The 24,912-nt window shown below is 40.7% G+C and overlaps 1 protein-coding gene across 2 annotated transcripts in view; it reads right to left on the reverse strand.

The window, feature by feature from the left end:
- Nucleotides 1-24,912, reverse strand: part of LOC310912676 (BMP/retinoic acid-inducible neural-specific protein 3) — a 212,232-nt gene that overhangs the window by 27,832 nt on the left and 159,488 nt on the right. For both annotated transcript variants that reach the window (XM_083867430.1, XM_083867431.1), the window contains one exon: nt 11,508-11,730. In XM_083867430.1, the coding sequence (XP_083723556.1) occupies nt 11,508-11,730 (223 nt within the window). The remainder of the gene's footprint in view (nt 1-11,507; nt 11,731-24,912) is intronic.

A 24,912-nucleotide genomic window follows, 5' to 3' on the forward strand; every position in this document is an offset into this window, starting at 1 on the left:
AATATATTACACCAAAAATTAACAAAATTCAGGTTTATAGAAGACATAATAGATTGTAAACAAGAGAGAGTTATTAAGTTTTGGTAATTGTGAAGCTGACATATCTGAGTTGTTCCTTTCTTTGTGCTGCAAATGGAAAAAACAGCCTAGTAGGAATCAGTCTTATGAAACTTTGCATAAATCTTTTCATAACTCTATGGAATGGTTTGGATTGGAAGGAACTTTAAACTTTATCCAATTTCATCCCCTGCCATGGGCAGGGACACTTTCCACTGTCCCAGGGTGCTCTGAGCCCTGTCCAGCCTGGCCTTGGACACTTCCAGGGATCCAGGGGCAGCCACAGCTTCCCTGGGCACCCTGTGCCAGGGCCTCCCCACCCTCACAGGGAAGAATTTATTGCTTATATTTAATCTTCTTCCATACTGGCCAGATAGAGAGCTTATTCCATAAATATGTCTTTTGGAAGTCTGGGACAATGGGATTTGTGCACTCTGCATGTTGGAAGACAAGGATTGATTTATATATTTACAAAGAATGGAAGAGTAGGTGTTGCACATTATGAACAAGTCAGATACAGGCTTACAGTACTTCCCAATGTATTTTTAAAAGTCAAAGGCTTGAAATTCCCATCATCTGCAGGACTGAAACTCTACAATCTTCAAATTTATCTATTCAAAGCAACTCTATGTCCTGTAAGATGACCTGGGGCACAACCCTGAAGGTTAAAGAATAGTGTTTCTTTGAGGAGCTGGTACCTCACCTTCTGAGCAACCTCACAAAGTAAATCCCATATGACTTAACCCAGGTGAGGAGTATCAGATACTCACTAGTCTCTGTCCATTTCTATGTCAATGCATGTCTCACAGTTCTGCTTGCTTAACTGAGATTTTTTTTCTGATTCTGATCATGAAAAGCTAATTTCAGTGTTGACAGACCTGACCTGACAAGCAGAGACTTCATTGTCAAAGCAAGGCAGGAAAAGCTTTGGCTGAAATATGGATATGCCTGGAAATATCCCCCACCTCACAAGTCCAGCCTTCACCTCCCCTTTTCCCCTGCACTTGTGTCAAAGCTTTCTAGTGCTCTACATTAGTACCATCCCCCACAGAGGAGATTTTTCCTTCCAACAGCACAGAGCAAAGAAGTGTTTGTGATACAGCAGCTCACGGCAGCCTGGGCTGGGACCCCTCTGTGCTGTCACTGTGAAGGGACACAATGGAAAAAGAGGATGAGGGAGGTGGGATCTAGGCCAGGCAGTGGGACTGTGCTGGCTACAGACTGAGGGGCTTTGGTGGCTCCACAGAGGATCCCTGACAACAGAATCAGAGAAAAAGTTGATTTGGAAGGGACCCAAAGGGATTGTCAAGTCCAACCTCTGTCCCTGCACAGGACACCCCAATAATCCCATCCCTGGGAGCATTGTCCAAACACTCCCGGAGCTCTGGCAGCCTTGGGGCCGTGCCCATTCCCTGGGGAGCCTGGGCAGTGCCCAGCACCCTCTGGGGAAGAACCTTTCCCTGATCTCCAGCCTGACCCTGCTCTGGCACAGCTCCAGCCATTCCCTGGGTGCTGTCCCTGTCCCAGGGAGCAGAGATCAGTGTCTGTCCCTCCTCTCCCATTCAAAGGGAGGTTTTGACTGCAGTGAGGTCTCCCCTCAGTCTCCTCTTCCCCATGCTGGACAGACCAAGTGCCCTCAGCTGCTCCTCATTCACCTTGAGGCCCTTCAGCCCTTCAGCATCCTCATGGCTTCCTTTGGCTGCTCCACAACAGCTTTAGATATTTCTTACATTATGGTGATGCTCAAGACAAAGCTCATTTCTACTGAGTTTGTATATGTTTCACTTTATAACTCAGAGATGATAAAAGATATGTGCTTATGGTAGATTTTATAACCTGCCTGTTCAGATTTGCTTTTATTATACAAGAAATCTGGATAATACTGCAACTTTCTGAAGGCCAGGGTGCTCCAAGCTCCAATCTCTCTGTCCTGGGTTGTAGTGTAGGATGTACACAAAGTATTTATTCTATCACCATCTTCATGAACTGTTAAACCAGGTGGGGCAGTGTTTTCCCAGGCCCCTCCTTTGGGCTCTTCTGCTCATGGCCCATTAACGCCTGGCCCAGGACCCACAGGTAACTCCCTCCAGGAGTTATCTCTGTTTAATAGGCCATCAAGGACCCACTTCACAATTCCTCATCCCATTGTGAGATGCTCCGCCCAGGGGGAGGAGCCAAGCATTCCCACCTGGATATAAGCTGGTATGTGGGACAGTGCAAGAGCACTTATCCACTGGATTCCCAGAGGAGCAGAGCTACCAGACCTTTCTACAGGATCACTGCTTCAGGAAGAGCCCCTCACCTGGACTGCTTCCACCACCCTGCTCAGGTTGTGTTCTGACTCTGTCAGTGGTCTTTTGCATTATTGCATTTATTTTATTTTTACCTTTTTACCTTTCTTCTTATTAAATTGTATTTCTGATTTGGAGCCTCTCACTCGTTTTGCTTTCAAACCACGACACTCTCCCTCTGGTGTCCTTGCCTGACCTCCAGCTGCACGTGTGGAGTGCATTATTATGCTGAAGGTGGTGGGGTGCTGTCCAGAGAGGCTCATGGCCACCATGTCACAACTGCACAGAGAGGTGGTCACCAGCCCAGGGGCAAACAGGAGCTGCCAAGCCCAGAAATGTGTGCCAGGACCTCTCCACATATCCAGTTTGTTTTTTTTTTTTTTAAGGTGTAGACTTCCAAGCCTTGTGAGTCAGTGCTGGCTCTGATGTTGTCTCTGCAGGTGATTCATGTGGATAGGTGATTAAGATGTCTTTGAAGCTGGCCTGAGGAAAAGTCCTTTACAGCAGTTTGGTCACAGTAGAAGCCAAAAGGCCAAAAGCAAGATCTTCAGTACTGTGCATTTACACTGGGGATTAAATGTGCTGAGTACTTTACAGATAAAATTCTCTAGTACCTTTTCCTTAACCTGTGTTTTTCTTTCTTTTTTATTTTAACACCACATATCTATAAAATAAAATGTTATTTTAAGCACCTCGTGCTTAATTATATTCAAATTTTCAGGTTGGCTGGATCAGTTGAGTTACAAAATTTGCCTAGGGGAAAACAAAAAGAAGTTTGGACTTTTGGGTTAGAAACAAAGAGATGTTTTGTTAGATGGAAGGGACAGAGGCAATTTATAGTTGTAGCAAGTTCGTGTCAGCAAATTTGAAATAAATGAACACTCTAGAAACTGCTTCATGAGGGAGAAGAGGAAACTGAGCCCAGCTTTCTCAGAGCTGGACTGTATAGGGGAAATTCATGTTCCAACAGAGTATGTGATTTCAGTTCTTATCACCCTGTCACTCACAGAAGTGAGCCCACAAGAAACTCACTCTCCTTGAACAGATGATTTCCTTGAATCATGTTCTGCTGTTGCACTGCTTTGAAATGTTATCTGAATATCCAGCAGTCACAGATAATGTGTGGGCAACAAAGTCACATCTGCTGTGTCCTTTTGAAGTACGGGCTCTTTGCCACGTGGTCAGTGATTCAGTAACCATCTCTCAGTATTGCAAGTATCACAACAAGGTGTAACTCAACACCCTGCAGTATTAAATCAGTATCATGTCAAATATCATCTCTTCAATATCATTAAATCATATCTCATACTGTGTTGGTACAACACCTTTCATGTCAGATAACTGTTACTAAGATGATTTTCCTTTTTTTAACATCCTATGACAAAATGTAAACCATGATTGCAAAAACACTGCTTTTAGGGGACAGGAGCACTGGCAAGTTGTTTGTAGTTGAAAAGGACAAAACATTGGTGTGGAAATGTGATTTCATTGCACATATTGCACATATTTCCAAAGCAGGAATACTCCTGCCCTGCGATATTAATATAAACTCTACTCATTTCACTGTCTGGCCTGCTGAAATTACTTCATTTTGATGATGCTATTCATCAAAAATACCAAAAATGGAGTTGAGGAGCAGCTGGAAAAAATTTCATGGGTAGGAGGTGGTCAAGAACAGCCTCTGTGAATGTGCAACAAGATGCTGCACCATCAGAATCCCAAATCTCCTTGAGAGGAAAGGTATTCCAAGGCCAGGTGCCAAGAGCAGGCTGCCCTGTCTATATACATCTCCTAAAGCATGTGTGAAAACACATCTGTACACAAGAGTTTATCTCTGCCTCTCCTTGTTATCAGACCTATTATTTGCAGGGCTCCAGATCATATTTTTATGTGCGTCACGTCAGTTTTAAATAACTCTAATCCCCAATCCAATTAAAGGTATCACCTCGAAGCAGATCATTTTATTTCCTTTGAGAACAAGGCAGAGTTAGTATTCGGGTTAGTAAAGCAACCACTGCCAAACTGACCTTCGTTTTATCTCACACACTTTCATCTTATCACCTTCCTCGTCTGTGGCGTGTGACTTTCAGATGTGCACCTGGTGTGTCAGATCCAATCTGAATTTCCACTGGACAGGCAATTCCTTTACATTAAAATCTGTAGATCCATTTTTGACTCCCAAATGCAAAATCTTAAATGGACCAGATAAAAATCATTTTTTTAATATTCTTTTTTTTAAAATATTCTGATGATGATGACACATTTTTTCTTGGAACCACTTTTTTTAGAAGCATCTTTATGATCCTTGTCAAAGATGTTCTAAAATCAGGCAAAATACTGTTTATTTAGTGCCTCAAGTTCAGAAGAATCATTTACATTAGACTGAGCCCATCCAGAGGAGCTTTTGCAGTCTGTCCTACACTGCCTTTCTAAAACATAATTTTCCTCCAGACTCACTGCTCACCTTCATTCCAGCAGCCTGTTAAGTGATGGACAATTGGATTTTTTTTTCTCCCTTACATCCAGTGCCACAAATGTTCTTTAAGAAGAAAAGTGTCTGTGTGATGCACGGAGAAACTTTCATATCTTGAACTCTGTGGCTTCCTTGGTGGAAAATTTTATTCCTTAGTGATGTTTTGCCCATGAATCAATTACACTTATAGCAAAGCAATCTAAAGTAGCTGATAAACAACTTTGGGATGTAAGGAACTAATCCTGCATTACATCCAGAAGGAATGGGATTAACCTGCACTATCCCCTTTATTTATTATGTATTTCATTCTGGAAAGTTCTGAAGGAAACAGGTTTCCAGGCCTTAGTGTTCTGATGAACTGTGTTTACAGATGCTATAGAAGAGCCATCTATTTTAAATCTGTTTTTTGCCCATGGACTGAAGAGACGAGTAAGACACAAATCCCCTTCTCTGAAGTGTTTTAGACTTGTTGTGCTTCTAGGCCATGTGAATATTTTGCTATGTGAAATTCAAGAATAAGAGAGAAACAAGAAAATGCAAATTCATGGCTCTTCCTTCTTTCATAGCTGCCTGTGGTGCATTCTGTGGGAAATTAAAAAAAAAAAAAAATCTGGTTTTAAAATGCAGAATTCTTTATGAAACTCTTCTGTTTGATGTAGCTGTTCACTGCCTCTAGTGATGAACTCCTTCTGAGTCTACATTAGCTTCAGAGTATGCTTCTTAAAAAAAACATCCTTCATGGAGATAAGGACATGCTTCAAACATAAGGCTGCCAAGAATGAATTTCCTTCCAGAAATAGGGGGGTCTCTATGTTAAAATATTTTTTAAAGTTATTAATAAGTTTTGTCTATATTTGTCTTCAGTTTCTGTTACCAGAATAATATCATTTTTAAAAGTGTCTGAACAATTGGTATAATTATCACCTTCAATGTAAATTATATGGCAATATTAAGCATCCAGTCTTTTCAAAAACTCAAGTACTAACATTCTATTCAAAGCTCCATGCTTTTGTGTGCCCATGCCATACCTTGGCGCGCTAAGATTGAAATTCTTATTTACTTGAGATGCTGATAATCTTCATCTGCAACTTGTTGCACCAGGTTTCCATTTAGTTATTATTCAAGGAATATGCAGGTTTTTTTCCCACTGACTTATAACTGTGTTTACATTGCATTTCTCCTTTTAATATTTTTGTTTATGCCTTTATTAAATCACAGATGGTGCTGATTATATTAGACCTTAAGCGATGCTTTTTCAGTGTGAAATGATTTAAAGTGCATACAGATATGGTTCATACCTACAATAATGTCCTGTACTGAGTGTACTCACTAAAAAGGATGATTAGTGAAGGAACTCATTTGATTGAAACAAAAAGAAAAACTGGCAGTTCTGAAGGAAGAAATTAAAGCTTCCTCTCTCTTCCCTGTCTTTCACTAGTGGCTGGATACTAAAGTAAATCAGAGGAAATCATTGCTATGCTTCTAGAAAATATTTGGGAAAGGGAAGATTCTCCACCAAGACAGTTAATATTTATTTTATGCTCTCAAGCACAGAGATTCCAGTCCTCTCACTTTGGTTCCGTAATTTGGGTGAATGTGAGTGCCAGCACACCCCTAGCTCTGGTTCACATCAGGAGTTTCACTGACAGGAATTCAAGGGTAACATCAGGTCTTCCATTCCTGGGATTTTCAGTTTCTCAGCACAGTCATTGCATTTAAAATTACACCTTACTGCTGTGCTCACCAAAACAGAAAGAGAACCCACTTTCCCTCTCCATAACACAGTGACAACTGTGTAGCCACATTTTGCTTGTTGCTCACGTCTTCCCCTTGCCACTTGTGACCTACAAGTGGCCCTGTGCACTGTGCAGTACAGTCGATATGTACTAAATCCCTCCCCTGCTTTTTTGGGTTTTTTTTTTTGTTTGTTTGTTTGGTTTTTTGGTTTTTTTTTTTGTTTTTGTTTTTGTTTTTTTTTCCCGACAAATGAAAAGTTTCAAATGAAAAAGTTCAACATGAAGGTGATATTAGAGATGGCTCACAGATGTCACCCTCCAGTGTGGGTGTGAGTCAGCAGGGTCAGCCTAAGCCTGGGAGGAAACTTGCCCTCACCAAATAGCACATCACTTCCTGACCTGGTTAGAGGAAGATGCTGCTGGAATCCAGAGCTTGTGTTTAGTTAGTCCTAATCCTTGGGATTAGTTTAGTCCTTTCCTCAGGGTGGGTGCACTCCACAACAATTCCCCTCCAAAGATTGACCATTGCTTCTCACAGCTCATGGTCCAAGCCCAGAAATTAATGTGATGAGCTCAGGGCACACATGTGTTTGATTCCTGCAAACCCAACGTGCTCCTTGTGCTGTTCAACCATCCCCCCAATCTGTATTTTACACCACTTGCTGATTCCTGCAAAGCAAAATGGATTGTGCCCTCTGTCAGACACATTCCTGCACAAAAGCTGCAGCAGGAGATGGCCATCGAGGAGGATAACAATTGCTGCACACAGTGGGATCTGCCCAAGAAAACACAAGAATGTTTTTAAGGCTGATGTGTCAATGCAGTGAGAACACACTGAAATTATCACTCCTGCCTCTTGAAGTAGCAGAGCCTCAAATTCATGGAGGCAGAAGCTCACCTGGCAGTACTACTCTGCAGAACACATTTCTTTTTTGGAGTGCATTGTTTTTTTAACCTTGTTTTTCTCTTTAACCTTGTTTTTCTCTTGAAACAGAATGTTTTGTTGGTCCATCCTTATACGCAACATGGGAGCAGATTGCCTGCACAGAAATTTCCCTGCACCTTGTTGGCTTTGAGTTTTAGTTGGTATTTTTTGCTGAACTCAGACAACCAGTAAATGCTCCACTGATTACAGATTGATTGATTAATTCAGGTGAATTTTAAAAGCTAAACTCAGCAGTGCCACAATGGAAATCTAAGGGTGTTTGATGTATCTGGGTATGATCTGACTTTCAGGAAAAGGACCAATTGTCTGTTTCATGTTAATGAAAGTAAACTTAAAAGCTGGGCAGAACATCTGGAACTTTAAAAGATTTGCAGTGAACAGAATAAAATAAAACTGTAATCCTGGGCCCAGCCCACTGTACACAAAAGTGCTGTAGTAAATTGTTCTGAACTGAAAGATAACTATTTGTACTTTATTCTAGCTGAGGAATATAAAGTGTGTTCAAAAAGGAGACATGGAAATTTAGTTTCTTTACTCTGCAAGTTAATTGAGTCTTTTTTTTGCTGTGAACAATGATGTTAGGAGAGGATTCAATGGTATTTTGGTTTCAGGCTTAGAAATTAAAATATTAATGTAATTTAGTATTATGATTACTAAGTGGCTTGGTCTTCAGGAAATATGAAAGAAGTTGCAACCAATTCCGTGTAACTCATTAATTAAGTCCCATTTAAAACAATCAGGCAACAACTTGTTTCATGTTCAGGAAAGAAATTTTGTGACCAGAGAAAAGAGATTATTATTTTCAGTAATTAATGATAACCTTGACTGTATGCAGGAGCTCCTTCAGGCGTGACCAAATGATTTCTGGCAGACTGCACAGATAAATCCCTATAAAACTCCAGTCTCAGAGAAAGTTTCCATGAATTACATTAAACTTTGAGGACATACCTCTCAGTTTCATGAGAGAGAATAGCCAACCCTCACTCTTGAGATGTTCCTTTAAAAATCCTTTATGCATGTATTCTATTGATGAGTGAAATTTGGTGTAAAATTAAACATTAGCAGAGTTGGTTGTACTCACTGCCAACACCATGACCTTTATGAAAAGTTGAAGCATCGCCTTTTTAATCTGTATCTACAAGAAATTTGCCAAAAAAATACTATTGAAAATACTATTTATATCTTCATTAACTCAATCTAATTTCTCTTTCCATAATAAAATTCACCCAGTAGCAGAGCCCAAACACCAACCTGAAGGAGTTGTTTAGAAAGCCCTGGAAAAGAATGACATTTTGTTCCAGCTCCCCTTTCTTGTTTGTTTGAAGCCTAGACTGTCCATGGCACAAGATGGTTTTTTTTGCTTTTATTTCTATCTTCTCTTGAACATAATAAAAAATTGTACTGGGGTTTGGTTCTCTTATTCCACTCACTGTCTGTTGAAATGTTTGATGTTACAGCCTGAGCAATTGTTCCTGTTTCTCCATGGCATTACTCAGGCATTTGTTCTACACTGACATTCACTTACCTGTTGGCAGGTATCAAAAATTCAGTATTTTACCTGGATTAGGTATATTCTTATCAAGAGAAATATCTGAAAACTATTCTGTCAACATTGTTTTCTTTCTCACCATTGGTCTTTTCACCACTGATATTCCTTTATCCAATACTTTATCTTGATCCATCCAATTTTTTTTAAAACTGGCTTGGACATTAAACCAGTTTCTTTTGACCTTTTCCCCTCACTTCTCTTTTTAAAGCTCTTCTTTAAAAGCCATAAAAGCCTGGATGTCAGAAGGCAGTTTTCCCAGATAGTCAGATGGAGTCCAACCTTTGAAAAACTGTCTCTTTTAGCAAATGTATCCCACTGGCAAAGTATTCCCAAGCCTGCTTTAACATTGATATTTGAGTCATCTGTTGCTCATCACTACATCATACGCCCCATCTCCCTCTGTACTGACAAGAAAAAAACTTGGAGTAGTCACTAAAATGGGACATAATTAACTCAAAAGTAAGTGATGGTATTTCTAAGTTTGAGAAACACTGCAAAATCAAACTGCTGTGAAAGTTTGGTGCAACTCCCTGTAAAACAGGCAAGACTCATTGCTGGTGACATTTTCTGTCACAGAATCATGGAATGCCTTCAGGTTGGAAGGGATCTCCAGGATCATTTGGTCCAAACTTTGTGGCAAAATTGTGGTCTTGAAAACTGCCCTAGCACCCTGTCCTGCTGCATCTTAAAATTGTCCAGCACTGGGGAGTTCACTGCTTCCCTGAAGAGGTTATTCAGTGACTGTCTGTTCTCATTGTGAAACATTTTCCTCTTGTGTCCGCTCGGAATCTCCCCAGCAGTACCTTGTACCCATTTCCTCTTGTCTTTTCCATGTGACTCTTTGTAAAAAGGGAGTCTCCATCTTCTTTTTGTCCCTCTTTAAATACTGGCACATGGAAATAAGGTCTCTCCTCAGCCTGCTTTTCTCACAGCCAGGCAAATACAGGTCTCTCAGCCTTTCCTAATGGGGCAGCTTCCTGTTCTGGGATCATCTTTGTCTGGACCTTTCCCAGCCTGTCCACATCTTTTTGGCACAGTGCCACAACTTTATATTAAAAAGAATTAATTTGTAAAGTTGCAAGTTCTGCATTGAAATAAAAAATCCTTTATATAACAAGAAAGCTGTGTTTTGATCAATCCTTACAACTTTACATCTTTCACTTAATCTTTTCCACTGCTGTTATCTATGACAATCAAACATTGCTCCAAAGCCCTATGGAGGTTATTTTTTGCAGACCCGATTATTTTCAATTATTTGAAATCTATTATATTCAGTTTTGGTGAGAGAAAAAGGTAAGCCTGGACTGCTTCTTGTGTTTTAAGGAACTCTGGGCTCCTTCAGAAGTCATTCATGGTGAATCATCTCTTTGCAGGATGCTCATTCAGGTCATGGGCAAGACACACCCGAGAGGATACCAGTCTCTGCAGTGATTATACAACCTCGCTTGGCAGAATGTTTTCTAACCATGGAATGACCCCATAAGTGAATTTTTTTGTTTCAGCTACCAGATCACAGCACAAAGCACAATATGCAGAAGAAAGGGGGCATGAAAGCTACAAGCACAGCCTCCTGAAAGAAGGGGGAGGGCCACCGAAAGGCAAAGAGGAATTGATGGTGCTTGAGCTTGCAAAAGAAAGCAGGGGAGTGTAAAGTATCCCTGGCAGTTCTGGAACACTGAACCTAAACTAGATTTCTTTAAAATCAATGGAGAAAGGTGCTAAATGCAGGAGTCACTGGACTATCCCACAATGCTTGTGCTCAGAAGAACAATGTCCTTAAAAGCTCATTCATTTGAGATTTACTGTAGAGTCATTGCACTAATTTCAACAAAGCAATTTTCGACCAGCAATCAAGTATACCCGCTTTATGCTAATGTAGATTTGATTAGCTGGCTTTCAGGATCTCTCTCTGTTTCTGGGAAGGACTGAAACTCTTCTATTTTCTTTCCTCAGGCATCCTTTCCAATTCATATTTGACAAACGAGACGAGAAATCAATTGCGTGTAGTATACACTGAATAATGACCTGTAAAGTTCCTAAAACAGTTGTGCCTGCTCCAGAGCAGTTATTCAGGATTCTGTACACAATTGTCTGGCACTGTTACACCTGGCCAAGTGCCACAGAAAACACAGCTCTGTAAAACAGAGCAAACCAAATGGGATGATGGATCTGTGCTCGTGTCACTTCTAAGCTGCCTCCTACCCTACACAGGATACAGGAACAAATCAGGATTTATTCTGACCTTTCCCACTGTGTTTAGGAAAACAGCAATGGAGCTGTTTTTTTGACAGATGAGACTGTTCAAATCCTACAAACACGAGGGCTGTACCCTGTGCCTGTACCATTCCCACATCCATGGCCTTGAGGAGATTTTGGGACCAAGTTTGGATTTCTCAAGGTTTTATGGATTTCCTTCCAGCAGCTCAAATTTGTCAGGACTTCACAGGTTCCTTACCTCTGCCTTGGCATGCGGATAAGGGGCTGTTTGTGGCACCTCTTGCTGAGGCTGAAGAGCTTGTGCACCGTTCTCTGGGCCTTGAGGAAGAGCTGCCTCATGCTGCTCTCCAGCTGCTCGTAGCGGCGCTGGAAATTAGAATCCATTGTCCACAAATGCATCACAGCAGATGTGTTCAGGAAATAATTCACAGGCAGCCTCTTCATAAATAATTTGAATTCATCTGAAGAAAAAAAAAAAGAAAACAATTAATAGTCTTTAATTATGCAGCTATGGTTGTTCTTGCAGCAGAAATTAACTTTTAATTTGGGTTTTTGGTTTTGTTTTTTTTTTTTTTTTGAGCCAATTTTCACAAACTCAGTCTTTTGAAATTTCAAAATTGAGCATTTTAACTCTTTCAAACTGGAAAGGTGACTACATTTTTCTTGGTAATATTAGAATAAAGCCAGCAAAATCCAATATTCATAATTTTTTTTAAATTAACATTAAAGCAAATACAAGCATTGTCCTTATTTCTCGACCTGGATAATATGAAGATTAAATAAGAATCAAAGTTTCTTACATTCAAATCTGGGATCTGAAAGCAAATGTATATTTAATGATCAGTGTTTATGGACTCATTTGAAGAACATCAGAAACTGTCTTAAAAGAAGTATATTCCAATATTTAGGGCATGCAAGTAAATGTCATTTTACAGGCCATTTCTCTTATATATATATGTTATTTCACCTGACACAAGCCATTAAATTAGACTTTCATAAGTATTTACAATTAAAATGGAGCCTTTCAAAAGCATTTTACGGTACTTCAAAATTTTATGACACTTCAAAAATGTCCCCATAACTTCTTTTTGACTCTGAACTGCTGGAAAGGAGTCCTTCAATCACAAGGTCACTGTTACTGTGAACATGCCATGCTTTGTGACTTGTTCTATTAGCTCCAGGGTCCACACAAGATATGTAGACAGAATCTTATTAACAGAGTTTTATTAATCAGGGAGTCTGTTTTCATAAGTAGAATGATTTATACCTTCTGAACTTAAATAAACTTCCATTGAAAGGGCTCCAAATATTGGGGGAATATGTGAGAATGAGTGGCACACTTGAACACACACATTTATCCTTTTCCTTTCTTGTCTTGTTTTCGTATATCAGAATGTTTCCCTGGCTGCCCTTCTGCCTGCTGCCATCCTCCCACCCTTCACAATCCAGTTTTTTCTTCCAGCTTGTTTCTGCAATGAAGTCACTCATCCCACAGTTTGGCTTTCACCCTGCCAGATGCTCCTTTTGGAGAGTCTACACTTCAGCAGGCTATGTGAAAGCAAAGAAGTAGCTGCTGCCTGAAGTAGCCTCCTTCTCTTCAAATGAGAATAATCATAATATTTAACATTGGTGTAATTTTAGGTTGCTCGTGGACAAGGGTTGATTGGGGAAAACGTTCACTCACACCAAAGAATACTTCCTTGTTCATAAGTCTTTTGGTTTAGCTTTAGTTTAGGTTTTTTAACAACATTTTTACACAAAGCAGGCAAAAATATTTTCTTTTTTTATGGATGGAGAAAAAAAAGATCTTTTTTAAATAAGCTGCAGTGGCCCTTGACCTGAAGGACATCCTGAAGGACACAGGGCAGTGATGGAATACAACAGTCCCACTTCAGCACAGTATTTTCTCTGATGGGTGAAGACTCATAACAAAACAAAAGGCATTGAAAGGTCTTCTGGAAGGTAAAAAATGAAAGTGGAGTGTCAAAGATGATGATTTTATGTTTAACAAAGTGGTTTTAATAATTCCTCTGAGAACGTGTTGTTCATTTTGCCTTCATGCCTTCCTCTTTGCACAGCCCCTGTGCTGTCCTTAGGGCATGAGGAAACTGAACTGTCTTTATCTTATCAACTATGTGGAGCCTTTTATCTTTTGCTTTTTCCCTTCCTTAATTTTGTCTAAGTTGGTTTTTATCCTCTGTCCAGGAAGAACATCCATTCCTGGATGTACAGCTAACAATTTGAATTAATGGGAATATTTAATAAAACTCTGCATTACTAGATGAGCATCTCTGTGAATCTTAGAGTAGTCTTGGGATAGAGAGATCCATTTTATCCTTCCCAAGAAGTAATTATTCCTTCCTTACAATTATAGAATAGTTTGGGTCAGGAGGGCCATTTATAGTCCAACCCCCCTAGATTAGGTTGCTCAGAGCCCCATCCAATTTTACCAACCTCTGATTCCTTGTTGGAAATGACATTACTTTCTTTTTAGTTTTAATTTACTTTAGTCATGGGTTTGTCCACCTTTGTCAAGGTGGAGGGAGCTGGGCTCTGTTGTCAGTTTAACCTTTAAACCACCAAGGCTTTGGGTCTGGCTGGGCAGGGCCTGATAAGCCTCAACAAACAAAATGGAGTTTTGGAGGTCTGGGATTTTAAAATTTACATGTTTGGAACCTAGAAGATATGGAGGGGGTAAGGAGACATTACTGCCTGGCAAAGCTGGAGACCTCCTCTGTGAGAAAAGAATGCTGAGGGAACCACAGAACTGCACCAAATGAGCATGAAAGGCAAAGAGATCAATATCTAACAGAAGTTCACACACTAACTAATTAAAGGAATTGTGTCATGCAGAACCAAAGAATTCTTTGTTTTCTATAAAGGTATAAATATGTGAAAAGCCTAGCAATGGATGTGTGCAGTTGGAATGATGGTTTCCAGTGCACATCCTGGCCAGAATAAAGGGATACCTGGATCACTGGCAGCTCAAAGACTGTGTCAAGAATTTCATTCCTTCCCGAGTTCAGTGACATCCTCACATTGCCCCTCCCAGCCCTCAGTCCCTCCCAGGTCTGCACACAAGGTGTGACAGAAGGTTATGTCTGGCTTGTCTAAAGGAATCACATTTTCATTGGCTTGGTAAAACCTTCCAAGTCTAAAGGCTTAAAAATATTTAAAATGTTCATTTAAAAATAATAATACTAATTAATAGGAAATAAGGTTAACTGAGCTGATACAAAGTATGTCCTTTACAAAGTGCAGATTTGCAGCTTGGAAAAATCAGACAAGTTCTACCAGATTTAGAGGACTGAGGGTCTATATATATATAAATATATACTCTGCCACCCTGGGGGGATTAGATCCCAAAGCCACATTCCTGACTGACTACCTGCTCAATTCCTAAGGTCTCTTTTCCCTTCTGTTCCTCTGAGGCACTGGTATAGCTCCTTAAAATGAGCTTCATGAAGCCAAAACAAACCAAAGGCAGCTCCCTCAGGAGACAATGGGCTCAGACGGTGCCTTTTCAGCCTCATATGGCTCTAACCACGTATTTAAGGAGCGTTGTCACTTTGCTGTCCTCTGCTCGGTGGCACTAATCTCTACAGCTAACAACTGCTCCATGCAGTGCTCAGGAGTGATAAGGAGGGTTTATTCTCCTCAACTTGCAATGCAACAGCACTTCCAATAAGAAAATGTGTTTTTTCTCCCTGTAATAGGCATCATATTTGACTACCCTTGTGCCCTGTGTGATCCTGCTAATGAGCTCCATAATGCAGGTGGAGGAGAGACAGAGATAAAATGAGCATGGTTACATAGTGCCTGCTGCTTTTTTTTTAGTACCTAAAAAAAAAAAAAAAAAAAAAAAAAAAAAAAAAAAAAAAAAAGAAAGATAATGTGCCCATATCTTAAACAGACACATTTCATGATCTGTGAAACTACAACATGAACTCCTAACACCAAGAGATGATTAAACTATTACACTCTAATCAACACACGGTGCCAGCCATTCCTGAGGATTAACAGCCAGTATTACAGTCCCAGGGGCCATAGAAATTGATACTTTAATTCATAAAATCACAGAATATCCTCAGCTGGGAAGGACCCACAAGGAACATTGAGTCCAACCCCTGGCCCTGCACAGGACAACCCCAAAACCCAGACCATGATTCTTTATACCACATAAAATCTGATTACAGCATTTCCCCTTTTATTTTCACATGAGTAGTACGTGCAACACGATTTTATGTATTCTTAACTAATTGCAAATAAGGTAAAAAAGGTAAAATATTATATGCAGTGGTTGATCAAGCAAGTTCATTTTCTGGCTGGATGTGTCTCTTTTCACTTCCTCTTTCTGCCAGGGAAATCTTTCTTGTGTCATCAGTGCCTAGAGATGGAAATGGCATCCCATATTTCAGTGGGAAAGAATAAATGAGAAATATCATAATGGGAGCAAACATTACTGCTGAAATCAGACGAATATCAGATGTATTTAGGCTGTGAAAAATACCTAGAGCTGCAGATATGTACCTTGGATCCTCACTGTCATTTGGTGTCATAGCAGGGCTCAGTGCTGAGTGCAGGAATTACTACCCTGCACACTGAGCTGCAAAGGACAGAAAAATCCAGGAAGCCTCACCCAAGGATCTGACAGTGCTCTGCTACTGATGGCTTAAATTTTAGCTTTCATGTTTTTCAGATTCTGTGCTGCCTAGAGGTGCAGTTCTGAGCTCACAGTCACTGCTGGAGAACTCCCTTCATGGAGTAGGGAGACAAAACAAATCCTTTTCCTGCTGAACACCAAGGACAACTTTCAGGCCCAAAAGCACAAACAAGGGTGGCTGAAGAGAGGAACAAGAAGGATGGGACCTCACAACCTGGAGCTGGAATTGGACAATTAAACCCCAATATGCAAATGGACCAAAACTTATCAAAGTGTGAGACCTTGTGACCAGTCCCCCTTTTTGTGACCATTTTGGGTCCCCCTTGGGTGTAGCCCTGGTCAGGCCCTGTTGGGGTCCAGGACATCCCCTTGGATGACCTGAGACCTGGGAAAGAGAATTTGAGCCCTGGACAGGGGGGTGTGGAACCAGTCCAGGGGGGTTGGAAACCTTGGCACAGAGCCCAGGAAGACACCGAGTTTGATCTTAGCCCATGGGAGAAACTTCCAGCATTAGGAGAGGAATTGCAAATCACCAAGAAGTGAAAATAGTAGTTTAATACAGTAGAACATACAAAATTCAGTAGTTTTAGGATTCTTAGAATAGAGGTAAATGGGGGACAAGATGGTAGAATTTGGGTGGTACCTCGTGTCCCTCTCCTTCTTCCTCGTCCTCCATCTTCTGGGGTGGTGATGAAACAAGATAGTTAAAGTAGATTGGGTCAAAGCAGAAGTGACCCTCTTAGTGTAAGCACTAGGCATTGGTGTGAAATAGTAAATATCCTATACGTAATTATCTGTATAAATGTAAGGTGACGTCCCATCGGTGGGCAGTCGCCTCGTGTCCCAGCCGCTGTCCAGACCTCGGCTGGGAGCGGAGAAAAACTTTGCGATATCAAATAATAAACAACTTGAAAAACCAAAAAGCAAGGCCTTGAAGACTCCGCTTCTTTGTACCAATGCGACTCGAGACTTTTAGAAAGCCAAAGACTTTAAACAACTTAAGTCTCGAGTGAAAAAAACCAAACCCAAAAATTGGCGTCCCTAAGTGCCTAAACGAGAAGGCCCTGTGATGCCCAAGGTGGATCCTAAAGACCTTTCAATAAATATCTACTTTATTCTCTGGCTCTGTCCAGTCTTTGTTCCAGGCCAGCCTTCCCAAGGCATCACTACAAAGGAAAAAGATGCCTGCTCTCTCTCTGCTTGGGGGAGAACAGGAGCCCTGATATCTCTGCTGTGAGCATTTTGGTTTTCCCTGGTATTCTGCTACAAGACTGTCCCACCTACATGGCACACTTCTGGTTTTGTTTCCACTGAGTGCTTTGTGCAACTTCTCCATGCTGCCAAAATGTCTTGGGTTAGTTTGTTTCCTAAGGTCCCTTAGAGGTCAATGGATTTATAGCTGCTTGGGGATTCAAAACACCAGGGTATTAAAGGTGCTGCAGGCTGACATCTGACAGCAATGTCATGCTGGAAACATGAAAATACCAAATTTTATCACTGTGCTTTTGTCTCCCAATTTCTTTTAGAGTAAACAGAGTAAATCCACCACTGAGCTTTGAAACTGTCACTCCTGAAATTTTCTTTTAAATCATGTAGGCACCGTTTCTCCAATCAGTGTAACAGAGATTATTTGTTGTTTAATGTAATGCCATATTTTCTGATGAGCCAGTTTACCTAGAATGAAATTATATAATCTCATGGAAACAAAACCTTTAGCACTGGAAATTACAGCGTAGTGCTTCAGTGAATATAGAGTCTTGTCTAATTGTGGATTACATGGTCTACCCAAAATCAATTTTAATTTTTTTAAACAATATTCAAACCCTGAAAAAGCAATTATGTTTTCTGGGCAAAAGCAGCCTGACAGTAACTGAAAAAACAGTAAGAATCTTTTTTTGACTGAAACATACTATTCACAATTTTATATAGTCTATGTGTTTTCTAATATTAGATGGGATTTGGATTTTAGAGGTTTTTTTCATCTAAAAAAGTTCAGTAAAAAATATGTATAGAAGAGAAAACCCCTTTTTGCATCAAATTATCATGTCAAAATCTACCATTAGAGAGCAACTGTAATGTCCTGTTTTATAATTTCTCTAAATGAGGCTCTAAGGAAACATTTTTCTCCCTTAAAATTCTGTACATCTGTCATTCGTACACACATCCTCTTTTTTAATCAAGTCCTTTAACTTGCTCTAGAGGTATTCAAATTCTGCCATCACAGCCTAGGAGTGAGTAATACCTCATGCTAAAACTGTTCTGCTTTGGCTCTAACAAAGTGTTACAGTGGGATAAATGCAAAATGATAAAACTCAACTGGTCTTTGAAGTGTGAGGGTGTGATGCTGTCTGAGCAATGATCAGCAATGATATTGCCTGATGTGCTGGGTCAAGTCAGAATGCTTCAGGCAACTTCAAAACTGTTCTCCATGGCATTTCCTCTTTTCTCACTCTCATAATGAGAATTGCAAATGACCACTCCTCTCTGCACAAAGCACTGCTACTTTAGGAAGCCAGCTCGCTTCTCGAACCAGAGTTCTGGGATCAGATGCTAAATCAGATTTGATATTTCCTTGGGCAGCCTGTAGTCCAAGGAGAGATGATCTTGTGCTTCAAGCAGGTCAACTCTGGCATCAGATTAATTTTCTCAAAGCTTGGTCCAGCCAGGATTAGGAAACTACTGCAATCAAGGCTCAATTGCCCTCATGGAGAATAGATTTCTCCTTCTCCCCAGTGAGAATCTCTCTAGTTTCTCTGTGAATCTCCCCACAGAGAGCCTGGCTCTCTCCGTCCCCTCCCTGCAGACAAGGTGGCTGCTCTGAGCTCACTGGTCTCCCTGCCCAAGGCTGACCAACCCCTCCTGGGGCCTCTCCTCTCAGGGCAGCTCCTCCAGCCCCTGACCACACTCCAGGTTGCTGATGGATTTTTTGTACTGTGGAGCCCTGTAGAAATGCAATCTCTATACCTTTAGCAGATGTTTTCTTATAGAGAAAGGGTCTCACTTTACCTTTTGATGTGTTAGGAAGTTAGCTAGAAAGTTCTGTGGATTTCTCTTTGCAATTGGCTCAGAGCCAGCCCAGAAATGTAGATTGGACCCTGGAAATGTTACTCAAAGAATGTTGTTATTCCTCATTGGGGCAAGGGCCAAAAAGCCCACCTAAACCATTAGGTGCTGAAGAGACAGAACAAAGGAGCTCCACGCTTTTTTGCTTTTGCCTCTTGCGTTTAGAGTGCTGTAGCAGCAAGGGCTTTGTCTCTGTGCTGTGCTCAGCTTTGTTATTTTGGTTTTGGTTTATTTTCCATCTTTTTTAAAACCATGTTTATTTTTCAAGGCACCTATGATCAGCCTCTCACTCATTTTTATAGCCACACCTCTGCCAGGCTGGCCCTCAGATATGTGGGTCCAACCCACAGAGCTCCAAGCTGGATGCAGCATCTGAATGTGGGCTGAAGAGTACTGGGAGCAATCCCTCCTTGATCTCCTGGTCCCTGACCTCCTTCACAGCACCCACAACGTGGCCTTGGTGCTGTCAGGCTGCTCTGTTCTCTGCCCAGGAACCTTCCTGCAGAGCTGCACATCCAGCCCCAGCTGATGCTCTGCCCACCCAGAGCAGGAATTATGTTTTTTGCCTTGTGGAACTTCACCAGGCTCCTGTTGTCCTGATCCACCAGCTTGTCCAGGTCCCCCTGTATGCCAGCCCTGAGCTTGAAGATTTCTGTCTCACTCCTTCAAACTGGCAACATCTGAGAGTGCACTTTCTCCAAGTCATTGTTAAAGGAAGTAAAGAGAACAAGTCCTGGGGCAGACCCTGGGATGTCTGTATCTGGGACAGACCCTGGGATATCTATATCTGGGATAGGCCCTGGCTGTACCTAGGACTGACTCTGGCTGTGCTGCACTTGCCACCAGTTTCCAGACAGGATGTGGAGCCCCCTAACTCTGTGTCCCACAAAATTCTGGTACCCAGAGACAGTGCTATGGATGGAAAGACAAATAAATGGGTAAAAATCCAGTTGTGTGATCAGATTCCATTTGGAGAGCCTTGCTAAAACTGAAGTGAATTACACCTATTTCTCTCCTCACATCCATAAATCAGCATTTTGTTGTGGAGAGAATGAGATGGGTCAGAGATGATTTGTCATCTGTTCCCTTGTGTCCCTTGCTCTCCCTTCACCTTTCCTGGCTGCCAGATGATCCCTGTGTTTCTCCCTCACTCCCCAGGGTGACATCATGAGATAAAAAAGTTCCCAGATTTAGATAAGGATAGGGAGATCCCACTTAAGAATTACAGCCGTATTATTACAGAATTATTTCTATTTAATATAAATACTGGCTGGTTTTTCTTACAGGTTAGGACTTGGAAAGCAGACTGAAGTTCATCACACACAAACTGCCAAGGAAAGCTGCTAAAGCTATTAAAGTCACCACCAAGAGGGCTCTTGTGCAAAGAAAAGCCATTTTGTGAAAGGATTTTTTAGCATGCCAAAGTTATCTTAAATCTTTAGAAATTTTCTAAAGTTTTCCAAATTACTGTAATTCCTCTGAAAGGAACATTGCAAAGTTTTGCTCATTTACTTTGCTTTGAATAAGTCAAAATACTTCATCTTGATGGAATAGAAATGTTTTTATTGTTATGTCAACTTTTAGTTTCATATTATAACTGTCAATTTTTAGTTTCGTATTATAACATCAAAGTTATGACGGAAAAATTTCAAAATCATTAATAAATATTTCAAAAATAAGTTTAAACGCTTTACTGCTTTCCTGAAAAACCAACCAACCAACCAACCAAAAAAGGGAAAAACAAACAAACAAACAAACAAACAAACACAACAACAACAACAACAACAACAACAACAACAACAACAACAACAACAACAACAAAGAAACCCCCCCACAAAACTTCATTTTGCAGTTACTGAAAGATTATTCCTGGCTGGTTTATTCAAAGTTACTGTCTCTATATGGGCAAAAGTGACTTAGCATGGGGAGGATTAATATATTGCCAGTTAAAAATAGACTAGTCCAGGTCTAAGTTCTGCTGCTCTCAAACCCTGTGCTTTCCAAATCCTGACCACCACTAGCACAAATCCTCTATGGACAAGGCTGCCATTGATTATTCCATCCCCAAACAGCAGTTCCTTGTTGGGGAACAGTCTCTGCTCTGTGTCACTCCTTTTGATTGATCCAGTGCCTGTACCAAGAAGCTACTGCTGACAACCTTCAAAGGCCTCCTTGGCTGCTTGTGTCCCACTGTTGATATTTCAGCACGTGTCAGGGAGATTAAAGTTCCCCACGAAAAGCAGATCGTGATCCCAAGACATCCTGGAAGTGCTTAGGGAAGGCTCCAGCCACTTATTCCCGTTGACTGAGTGGTCTGTAGCAGGGTCCCACCCCAATGTCACCCATGTTGGCCTCTCCTCTGACCCTGTCCCACAAACTCTCATCCCTGTTGTCCATCCCAGAGCAGAGCTCCGAACATCCAGGCCACTCCATAGCAGAGAAGGCAATTCCCTCCTCATCTTACTGGTTTCACACATGGAGTGCATTTCAGCAGCACACCCAAGGTGAGTTTCCAACTCCCATCTTCTACCTTTGCTCTTGTTGCTGTCACCCTGCACTGTGCACTCCTAGGAAAGATTCCTGCTTTTCCTCACAGGCCTGAACCCTGTGTGACTCCTGATGCATTCCAGCTGTGCTATTCCCTCTGAGCCTCACCTCATCCATGAAATGATATTCCAGAGGCATGTGCCTGTAATAATGCCTTTCCAGGTTACTGCCTGATGGACAAAAATCTACTTAAGGAACTCAAAATTTTACATTAAATTAAAAAAAAAAAAAATTGCCATTTTAGTTCATTCCTGTTGCATTTTTCCTTCAAAGTAACCTGTCTCCTTGTCTCTGGTAATCATTTGCCTACACCTTGGTTTTAATATGATTCCAGCCTTCCTTTGGCACAATTCCTTCTAACAGCAAGCCAAAGTAAACAGATAATATTGCATGAGGGAAAAACAGAACCAACAAGAACATTCAGAACAGAAGCTCTCCTTGAAAAAAACAAAAAAAACCTTAGAAAATATCTCTAGTAGATCCAGAAGTTTATTTCCCTACAGAAAAGGTGACACGGAGAAGCAAAGTCAGCCAGCCCTCCTGTGTGGCCATTTCAGTTCTGATTATCTGCTGGTGCTGTAAACATGACTATTATTTAATATAAATGCTGGCTGGTTTTCTTACAGGTTAGGAGTTGGAAAGAAGATTGAAGTTCATCACACACAAGAGCCAAGGAAAGCTGCTAAAGCTATTCAAGTCACCTAGAAGAGGGAAGAGCTCCCTTTAAGTAGAACTGTGCCAAGACATTTTGTAAAAGGATTTTTTTGCATTCCAAGTTATCTTAAATCTTTAGAATTTTTCTACAGTTTTTCAAACGCCACTAATTCCTTTGAAATCCTCTAAAAGGAACATTGCAAAGTTTTCCTCATTTACTTTGTTTTGAATCAGTCAAAATACGTCACCTTGATGGAATAGAAATGTTTTTGTTGTTATGTCAACTTTTAGTTTCATATTATGACATCAAAATTATGAAGAAATTTAAAAAAAAAATAAATATTTCAAAATGAAGGTTAAACACTTTACTGAATTCCTATTAAAAAAAAATACAAAAGAAACCACAAACATAATTTTTGAGTTACCGAAAGACTATTCCTGATTGGTTTATTCAAATATTCTAAGTAGCTGTCTCTATAATATCCTGTATATAAATCTTAATCTCTGCTACACTTAACAGACTTTTCTGTTTAGACCACAAGCTCTTCAGGGGAGAGGCCTGGCTCTTATTATATCTTTATAAGGCAGTTAGCACAACAGACCCCAAATTTAATTGTTGCCATTTATTACAAATAATACAGATAATTTTGCCTATTGCTCCAGGCATCTGCACCCTCCTTGGAGTCCTGAGTGGGAGCTGGAATTAGTGCAAGGGGTGAGAGTTCTGGTGGGAAAGATCTCCTAATCTCCATTTCATCCCACATTTTTCCTGCACTGTTTGTGAAAACCTGTTACTGCTCCAACAATGTGACCACCACTGCGATCATTGTTATTCCATAACAATGCTTTTTTCAAAAATTTTAATCAGGGCAATAAATACGATGGCGAGTCAAACACCATTGTCAGCTGTAAATCAAGGTCTGAAAGCACAAAGCTGGAGGTCTGGGAGGATATAAACCACGGGACCCACATTTCAAATGGTTGGATGTGATTGCTGTTCATTAAAGTGCTGCCTCAATATTGTGTAGATGTTATTAAAGAGATTTATAAAAGATAGATTTTTTAAAAATATCCCACCATGATTCAGAAGCCTGGAGAAAACAAAGTGCTAAAATGAACATATATTTGTTTTTATGTTGCCATGAATTTTAGTTCTTCGTGATGCATTACTCAATTTGTCAAAGAAGCAGCAGCTGTGTTCCAAGAAATATATGTTTGAAAATAATCCAATTCAAAGAAGCAGAAGACTGCAGCTGGAAACAACCTTATTTCTTCAGAGAAGAGATAGTAAATCTGAATTTTCCTTTCCCTTCTCCCTCCAATTTAGGCTAAATCAGCCAGCTCTTCTGATAATTAAAATATTTCCTTCTCCAAAGCAAAGGATTTCTCCTTTAAGCTTTCTGAAGGACAAAGGGAAGGAAGGAAGGAAGGAAGGAAGGAAGGAAGGAAGGAAGGAAGGAAGGAAGGAAGGAAGGAAGGAAGGAAGGAAGGAAGGAAGGAAGGAAGGAAGGAAGGAAGGAAGGAAGGAAGGAAGGAAGGAAACGTGTGTTTTCTGCAATATATGGTCTTTATTTTTCAAGGAGGAAAGGAGGCCCACACTTCCTCTTGGACAGACTATTTGAAGTGGAGTGATCCAGGTGTACAGAAACCTCAGGGAATCAAATTTGAACGATTCTGGCAATGGGGTAGATTTTGGGTTGGGTGTGGGTGGGCTGGGTTTGAATGATTTCTTTTTGAAGTGAGGAATGTTTCAAGGATAGCTCCTGCAGCCCTGTGCTCTGCAAGAAGGAGAGAACAGGGATAAGTGTCAGCCTGGAGGTGGAATTGGTGGAAAACAGAGATCCTCTGGTCAGTCATTTATATACATAGCTCTGAGGAACCTCAACTTTTTAACCTTTAAATGTTAAAAATCATCAGAGGAAATGGCCTCAGGCTGCACCAGGGAAGCTTTAGATTGGATATTAAGAAAAATCTCTTCATGGAAAGGGTCGTCAAGTATGGAACAGGCTGCCCAGGGCAGTGGTGGACTCATCACCCTGGAAGTGCTTTAAAAATGTTTGGAGATGGTCTGGTGGTGAACAGGGTGCTCGTTGATGGCTGGACTTGATAATCTTAAAGGTCTTTTCCAACCTTACTGATTCTGTGATTCTATGATAGATGTTAGATATGTGTATAAATATACAAACACACCTGCAATATTTATATGTTATAGAGTTAATGGTAGTAATGTCAGCCTGTCATAGGAACATGAAACCAAAACTCCTCCTCTCACAAGCCTTGAAAGTCTCCTGATGCCACGTAAAGGTGGCAGTCAAAATTGGTAGTGTGTAGCCCTGGTTCCATGCCTGAGGTGTTTTGATTTTCTGAAATTCTTTTCCCAGGGAATTTTCTGTAAACAGGAGAAGTGTTTTTGTAACTGTAACTTTGTTATTCATTCCTTTTCCTAGGAGGGACTTCTTCTTGATGTCCCTCTGGTCTGACCAATGTGATTGAAGAAGTTTGCCTTTGTGTCACCAATCAAATTGGTCTGTGTAAAATAGACACATCCCAAATAAGAAAGACCCATCCCAAAAATAAAAGAGTCATTTTCAGCCTTCTGAATCTCAGAGTCTGTGTGGTTGTTGTGTAAAGCAACATCAGTAGTAAAACCTGAATATCATTCTATAAATTGTGGGTTAATTGAGATGGTCTGCTGGGAAGGAGATAACAACCTTGT

This window comes from Zosterops lateralis, assembly GCF_965231275.1.
Source record: "Zosterops lateralis genome assembly, chromosome: 9".
In the NCBI taxonomy this organism is placed as follows: domain Eukaryota; kingdom Metazoa; phylum Chordata; class Aves; order Passeriformes; family Zosteropidae; genus Zosterops; species Zosterops lateralis.